Here is an 8,808-nt window from a genome sequence, read left to right on the forward strand (position 1 = left end):
ATGGGATAACACATTAGTCATAAACTCAATCAATACGAAGTATACAGAGAACCTTTCAAATGTTCCTTGAACCCTAGGACTCATGTAGAGAACACATTGAAGACAAATACTATGAGGATACAAAATGTGGAAAGCATTAATTCTTCACCCACCACTGTACATGTAACCACAGTGGAGAAAAGTCTCATGAATATAAGAATAGTGAAAATTCCTTCCAACTTTTGATGCCAATTATGTTCTGAGTGTAAAAATTGGGGGAACCCCTCCATTTGTTAATTATCTGTTAGGGTGTAAGTGAGAACTCATATTGCATTTCTAACTTGTGAATATAGTACAATGTGAGACAGTCTTATTTCTTATATTCCTAATGTGCATGTAAGTATTATCATTGAAGAGAAGACTTATGGACATGAATGTGAGAAATTTTTCACTTAATCTTCCTTAAAATTTACACAACAGGTGAGAAAAATAGAGGCATTCTACAATTATAAGAAATGTAGGTTCTGGTCTTCCATTCATAACTATGTGGGTACAAATATAAAACAAGTCTCTATGATTTGAACAATGTGACAAATCTTCCAATTGTTCTTGATATTTTACTGTGCATTATATATATTATACATTTTGTGGATTCGTTGGAGAGAAATCATATATAATCATTAGTTTTAAAAGCCAACTTGACTGGATTAAGGGACATATAAAGAGCTGATAAAGCATTATTTCTGGGTATGTCTGTGTTTCTGAAAGAAATGAAAAATTTGAACCATTAGTCCAGATAGAGAAGATCCACTCTCACCCAAGGGAAACTGATGCCAGCTGTCTTCTGCATCTGGAACACCAACTTTGTCCTGAATTTGAATAACAGAACTCCATTGTTTGGACTCCAGGACTTTCAAAAGCCAACCCACATAGTTTCAGGCTTTTGGATTACAACTAAGCTTTACTACTAGTTTAGCTTGTTTTCTAGATTGCATGTAGCATGTTGTGGGGCTTCATAATATCCATAATCATGTGAAATAGATGAATCCTCTTTTTTATTTGTATGGGTGTTTTGACTGTATGTATTTCTATGCACTGTATAAAATGCCTGCTGCCCACAGAAGCCAAAGAAGGGAATCACATCCCCTGGAACTGAAGTTACAGATGATTGTGAGCTGCCATGTAAGTCCTAGGAATAGAACCCAGGTCCTCTGGAAGAGAGGACAGTGCACTTAATCACTGAGCAATCTACTCAGACTTTCTCTCTGTTTTTTAATAGGGAGGAAAAACCTGGAAAAATATGTTCGGCTGTTTCTCATCCATCATGAAATATGAGAACTCACACTAGATCAAAATGATTTTAATATATGAAAAGTTCATATATATATATATAATTATTTCAAAGCTATATAAAGGTTCATACTAAAGAGATATTATGTAACTTAAGAAATATGATAAAGTGTATTTCCTCTTTAGTACATATGTGAGTACATACACTGAAGAGAACTCATACAAACAAGAAAACCATAAGACTTAAAATTTTTCATAGTCTTTAATCAGAGAGTAAGAATCAATAGTTAAATATCTATCAAGATTATGGAAAATCCACCAACCCAACCTGGGACTGAATTGGCAATGGACACAGAGGGCGCCCCACCCCCACCCCCAGATTCTTGGGTCTTCAGGGGCCACATTCAAGCAGGAGCTGCTGGCCCAACCCAGGCCTAAATCAGCGATGGACACAACACAGCTGAGTAGGGGCATGGGATTCCAACCCTGGATGTAGCAGAACTCCAGCCATGTGGCTGGGGTGCACAGCCAAATGCACCAACCAGGAGCCTGCCATAAGCACCCAATGTTTGGGCACTATAATGATCTTCTTGTGATGAGGAAGAAAGACCCAGTCCTGTGTCACAGTGTTGTGAGTGAGACAAGGAGACCCACCACAGGCTCTGAAGAGACACGGGCCCACCCAGTACCTTGCAGCACCAACCAGAAGGCCACTATTAGAGTGAACAGAAGTACAATGTGGTGTCTTATGGGAGAGAGGGGGTCTTCAGGTCCTGTGGACAGAGGCAAATTTTAAGAGATGAGAGAAGAAGGGAGCAGGCTGAGATGGTGAGGGAGCTGACCCCTTGACCATTGGCAACACACAGGAAAGTGAGCCTTGTACATTGGGCAGCACAGCAGAGATCACCTGGTTGGTGAAAGCACAGGGAAGCCAACCCTGAGGACAAGGGTGTGGGAGAGCTAGCCCCACCCCTCATCTGCCACATTGTGGCATGGGCTGGGGAGAGATGCCCCCTCCCCTGCCCATCAATGCCTGGGGGAGATGGGAGAGGTGGCCCATTGGTCATAAGAGTGGGAGAGCCGTCCTTGGCCCCCACTTGCTTCAACACTTGGGAGAACAGGCCCTGCACCTCACCAGGGCAGCACAATGGAGCCAACCCTGTTAGTGCAGGTGTGGGTGAGCCAGCCCCAAAGGTGTGAGCAAGGGAGAACTCTCCCCATTTCTCCTCTGTCCTGTGGCAGCATAGGTGAGAGAAAGATGTCCTCTTCCCACCCATCAACACCTGAGGCAGGTGCAAATGCTGGCCCTGAGGTCACAAGACCAGGAGGGTTGTCCCTGGCCACCACCTTAGAGCTGCAGCCCTAAGATCAGGCCCTGCACCTTCCCTGGGCAACACAATAGAGCCAACTCTGTTTGTGTAGGTATGAATGAGACAGTCCCTAAGTAATGAACAAGGGGGAGCTGCCCCCATTACTCATCTGTTATGAGACAGCATTGGCAGGCGAGGGTTGCCCTCTCCCAAAAAACACCAATGCCTGGGGCATGTGAGAAAGCTGGATTGTGATCATAAGAGCAGGAGGGCCATCCTTAATCCCCAATAGCTGCAACATTTGGGAGAGCAGGTCCTGCAGCTCACTAGGGCAGCAAAATAGAGCCAATCCTGTTAGTGGAGGTGTAGATGAGACAGCCCCAAAGTTGTCAGCATAGGAGAGATGTCCCCACTTTTCATATGTCTTAAGGCAGCATGGGTGGGGGAAGGATGCACTCCCCCCAACACCCATCAACGCCAGAGCAGATGGGAGAGCTGGCCCTGTGGTCATAAGAGTAGGAGAGCCATCCCTAGCTCTGACCAGCTGCAACTTTTGGGAAAGCAGGCCCTGCATATCACCAGGGCAGCACAATAGAGCCAATTCTGTTAGGATAGGTGTAGATAAGCCAACCCCGAAATTGTGAGCATGGGGGAACTGTCCCCATTACCCATCTGTCCTGTGATGGCATGGACAGGGGAGAGCTACCCTCCTCTCCCCCACCCATCAGTGCCAGAGGCAAGTGGACGAGCTGGCCCTGGGGTCGTAAGAGTAGGAGAGCCATCCCTGATCCCCACCAGCTGCAACATTAGAAGAGCAGGCACCAGCACAATAAAGACAACACTGTTAGCACAGGTGTAGGTGAGCCAGCCCCAAAATTGTGACCATGGGAGAGCTGTCCCCATTTCCCATTAGGCAGACCAACCCTACAGCTGCCCAGGCTCAGACCCAGGGTTATGCCTTGGCATGCCCCAACATCCACCCCATCTATGATCTGCTGAAGCACATGAAGGAACCTGACCCACAGACCCAAATCTGCAGGATCTCCACAACACAGGGCAACAGCAGCAAGTGTGGGGGCCCAGCATCAAACATGTAGTGGAGATCAGGGGCCTCAAACCAGACCATTGACTTTGCAATGAATACTTGCAAGTAGAGATGTATGGGCAAATGGGGTATACAGTGTGACTTGTTGGGTAGCATGCAGATTCCAAGACAAGATTTTTTCCTTTTTATTCATTTTTTTTTAATTTTACATACCAACCACAGTTCCCCCTCCCTCCCCTCCTCCCAGTCCCTTCTTCCTTCCCCTCACACCCATCCACTCCTCAGAGAGGGTAAGGCCTCCCACAAGGCAGTCAAAAAAACCTGTCATGTCAAGTTGAGGCAGGACCAAGCCCCTCCCCTCAGTATCAAGGCTGAGAAAAGTATCCCACCCTAGGGAATGGGCCTGGAAAAGCTAGTTCATGCACCAGGGGTAAATCCTAGTCCCACTGCCAGAAGCCCCACAAACAGACCAAGCCACACAACTGTCACCCACATTCAGAGGGCCTAAATCAGTCCCACACAGGTTTCCCAACTGTCAGTCCAGAGTCCTTGAGCTCCCACTAGATCAGGTCAGCTGTTTCTTGTGGGTTCCCCCATCATGACACCCCATGCTCATATAATCACTCTTCCCTCTCTTCAAATGGACTCCAGGAGCTCAGTCCAGTGCTTGGCTGTGGATCTCTGCATCTGCATCTATTAGTTACTGGATGAAGGTTCTATGATGACAATTAGAGAAGTCATTGACCTGAATACAGGGGAAGGCTAGTTTAGGCACCCTCTCCTCTATTGCTAGGAGTTCTAGATGGGGTCATCCTTGTGGATTCCTGGGAATTTCCCTAGCACCATGTTTCTCCCTAACCCATAACAGCTCCCTCTATCAGTATATCTCTTTCCTTGCTCTTCCTCTCCATCCTTCCCCCAGCTCAACCATCTCATTCCCTCATGTCCTCTTCCCCCAACCTCTCCAACCTCCCACCCCTACCCCAGTGTACCCAGGAGAGCTTATCTATTTCCCCTTCCTACAGTGATCTATGTGTGTCCCTCTTAGGGTCCTCCTTGTTACCTAGCTTCTCTGGGGCTGTGAATTGTAGTATGGTTAGTCTTTCATTTGTACATACTGTGTTTGTCTTTGTGGGTCTGGGTTACCTCACTTGGGATGATTTTTTTCTAGTTCCATCCATTTGCCTGCAAATTTCATGATATCATTTTTTACTGCTGAGTAATACTCCATTGTGTAAATGTACCACATTTTGTTATCCATTATTTGGTTGAGGGCAATCTAGTTTGTTTCCAGGTTCTGGCTATAATGAATAATGCTGCTAAGAACATAGTTGGGCAAGTGTCATTTTGGTATGATTGAGCATCCTTTGGGTATATGCCCGAGTGATATCACTGGGTCTTGAGGTAGATTGATTCCCAATTTTCTGAGAAACCACCATACTGATTTCCAAAGCGTTTGTACAAGTTTTCACTTCCACCAGCACTGGAAGAGTGTTCCCCTTTTCTCCACATCCTCTCCAACATAAGCTGTCTGCAGTACTTTTGATCTTAGCCATTCTGACAGGTGTTAAAAATGGTGTCTCAGACTAGTTTTGATTTGCATTTCCCTGAAAACCAAGGGTGTTGAGCAATTCCTTAAATTCTTTCAGCCATTTGAGATTCTTCTGTTGAGAATTTTCTGTTCAGATCTGTACCCGATTTTTAAATTGGATTATTTGGTATTTTGATGGCTAATTTCTTGAGCTCTTTATATATTTTGGAGATCAGCCCTCTGTCAGATGTGGATTTAGTGAAAATATTTTCCCATTCTGTAGGCTGCTGTTTTGTCTTCTTTACTGTGCCTTTTGCCTTACAGAAGCTTCTCAGTTTCAGGAGGTCCCATTTACTAATTGTTACTCTCAGTGTCTGTGCTACTGGTGTTATATTTAGGAAGTGGTCTCCTGTGTCAGTGCATTCATGGCTACTTCCTACTTTCTCTTCTATCAGGTTCAGTGTAACTGGAATTATGTTAAGGTCTTTGATCCATTTGGACTTGAGTTTTGTGCATGGCAATAGATATGCATTCTTCTACATGTCAACATCCAGTTATGCCAGTATCGTGTTTCAAAAATGCTTTTTTTTTTTCCATTGTACACTTTTGGCTTCTTTGTCAAAAATCCAGTGTTCATAGGTGTGTGGATTAATGCCAGGTTTTCAATTCAATTACATTGTTCCATATGTCTGTTTTTATGCCAATACCAAGCTATTTTTATTACTATAAGCTCTATAGCAGAGCTTGAAATCAGGGATGGTGATGACTCCAGAGGTTCCTTTACTGTACAGGATTGTTTTGGCTATCCTGGGTTTTTGTTTTTCCATAGGAAGTTAAGTATTGTTCTTTTGAGGTCTGTGAAGAATTGTCTTGGGATTTTGATGGGCATTGCATTGAATCTATAGATTGCTTTCAATAAGATTGTAATTTTTCCTGGTTTAATAAGGAATTGTTTATTTTGAGAAAAAGATCCCAAACATCAGGCTGTTCACAAAAATAACCCATGGTATTAACTTTAGAAAACAAATATTAAGACTATTACACTATTTTCCTGTAAGATGCATTTGACATGCCAACTCTCATTCACAAAAATACATGGTTACATTCATGTTGAACAGCCCCACTCATGTGAGGGAAACACACACCTATAATGCAAAGCTGCTCTCGGGGTTACAAGTAAATGAGATGCCTCTGCAGTTAGGGAAGCAACTACCAAAATCATAGGAATGGGAAGAACTGTACTCCCTGCATAACAAGAGATTATTTTGGAGACAGTTGATAAAAACCATACATCTTTTTATTGCTAAGTCAAAGAGGTATCAAAATTAAAAGCAAGACTTACAAGGTAAGACTTAACAAAACTACTAAGGAGCATCAAAGGAAGTGAAAATGGAACTAGGCGCAGGGCAATTATGAATCAATGAAACAGGAAGGATAAGGAGAGGGTGAACAGTGAGAATATGCTGATGTTCTAGGGGAGAGGATCTGCTGTTATTTTGATCTCTCACAAGCACCTAGGTAAATGAATAATGATTTCTAAACTCCACTATGTGCTTAAGAGTCATCCTCTCCATTGGCGCTGTCTCTGTCATCCTCTCCTTCCTCAGCCTCTTTTTCATCATCCTTGATCAACTCCAGCTGGTCATCCCCCCAATCTTCATTGTCATCATCATCCAGCAGGTCACCCTCCTCAGCAGAGTCATCTGCACCGGCCTCAGACTCCATCTTCATGTTAGTCTCATCTTTTTTCACAGAGGCACTGCTCTGCTCTTCTTCAGACTTTTCATTCTTCATCTCTACTGGGGATGAGAAGGACAAGTCTGCTTGCTTGCTTTGTTCCTTTTCAATTTTTTTCCAGGCTTTCCAGCAGAGAATCCACTTTTTGCTTTATCTGAGTCAGCTCCTTCTTGATGGCCTGAAGGTCATCACCTTTCAACTTTCCAGACTTAGATGAAGATCCCCGTTGTCCACTCTTCGAATTGAATCCACTTTTCCCCCTTCGAGAGGTGTTTCCAGAAACGCACTGGCATTTAGAAGGCACCACAGCTCGGGCAATCAGAGGAGGAGGAGGAATATGTGCTGGGTAACTGTACATCCTGTCATAATAATCCTGTTGAAAGTCATAGTCCAAATCAAATGAGGAACCGTACATCTCCGCTGCAGATCGTTTCACACCTGCTTTTCCTCGGTTCACTTTTGGCTCTGCAGCCAGATTAATATCTAAAACCTGGCCAGCAATCATTCTACCATCCTCTCCAGCTCCAGCAGCTCCAGCATTTCTTTCGTTAACATACTGGACGAAGGCAAAGCCCTTATGCACAGAGCAACCCAAATTTTGCCATACTTTGAAAAGATTGCCTCCACATCAGACTTCTTGACCACAAGTGTATTGAGATTCCCAATGAATACACGGGAATTCATGGATCGAGGGTCTGTTTTGTTGGTAATATTGCTAGCCATCTCCTTTGATTACAAGGTCTCACACAAAGTGTAGCTGAAGATCAAAAAAAAATCTCACGAGAAGATGGAGAGAGAGAAGAGACTGCCTCTCCTACTGCGGTTCCGTGCCGAGACGCCGAAGCTACAGCCGGCAAGCAGCTCAAGACCGTTCGCTCGCCGTCTCTTCACAAAATGGCCCCCGAGCTCCTCCAAGATTGTCAATTTTTACTATGTTGATCCTCCCTATCCAAGAGCATGGGAGATCTTTCCATTTTCTGATATCTTCTTTTTCTTTCTTCAAAGACATAAAGTTCTTGTAATATAGGTCTTTTCCTTGTTTGGTTAGAGTTACCCCAAGATATTTTATATTATTTGTGACTATTGTAAAAAGTGATGTATTAAAATATTAGGCTTTGTTTTCAGCACACATAGATACTTAACTATAGGAGACAAAATATTTTCTTAAATTTTTCTTAAATGTCTATCACAGTTAAAACTGATTTAAGTTTAATATTTATCCCCTATTCTTGCTGGCACATGTTAGGCAATCAGGGTAATCTGAGCTTGTTATTATATTTATTCAGATATTAAAATAAGTAAACAGAAAAAGCCAACAACACAATCCCATATTTCTCCATTTGTTTCTAAACTGTTGCATAGACCAATGATTCTGATACCTGTCCCTCATTTCAATAAGTCTTAATGCGATGTTATACCATGAAAACAGTCTGTTATTACCATATGATCTATAAGTAATTGAAGTACAGATTCTCACCCTGATGATTTGCTTTATGATACAATCATCTTTACTAGTTTCTTCCGAAAGCAGCCCCAGTCAAAACTATAAGTAATTACATCATTGGACTTTTCAGGAAGCACAAATAAGAAAGTGGAAAATTGTAAATTGAGAGGAGAAGTCAGTAAATTTTAGATTGTTGTTTTCATAAATAAATTACATTTGCGAGTACCTGGGTCTCTATCTTACTTGGGAACCCTCTAAAAGATTGTGAACAATGTGTTTCTCCATTTAACCACAGAGACTGTGAAATTAGTACACTGATAACCAATTCCAATTCTTCACTGGGAGTTAACCTCTTAGGGGCATTAAATCTCCAGAAATAATAGTTTGCTTTGTGCCTGAGCACATAAAACACTTATGACATCAGAGAAACTTTTTCAGAAGAGAATCAAAAAGACAAAAAAGATTAAAATAA

The 8,808-nt window shown here is 42.8% G+C and overlaps 1 protein-coding gene across 1 annotated transcript; it reads right to left on the reverse strand.

Moving 5' to 3' along the window:
• Positions 1-6,092: 6,092 nt before the first annotated feature.
• Positions 6,093-7,798, reverse strand: LOC128112732 (heterogeneous nuclear ribonucleoprotein C-like). The gene is given in 3 exon segments (XM_052741990.1): positions 6,093-7,006; positions 7,008-7,486; positions 7,489-7,798. Coding segments are annotated over 3 exon segments (903 nt in total). The 5' UTR covers positions 7,616-7,798; the 3' UTR covers positions 6,093-6,709.
• Positions 7,799-8,808: the final 1,010 nt, after the last annotated feature.

Source organism: Peromyscus californicus, unplaced genomic scaffold, assembly GCF_007827085.1.
Source record: "Peromyscus californicus insignis strain IS unplaced genomic scaffold, ASM782708v3 Scaffold_17__1_contigs__length_78620276, whole genome shotgun sequence".
Taxonomy (NCBI): Eukaryota; Metazoa; Chordata; class Mammalia; order Rodentia; family Cricetidae; genus Peromyscus; species Peromyscus californicus.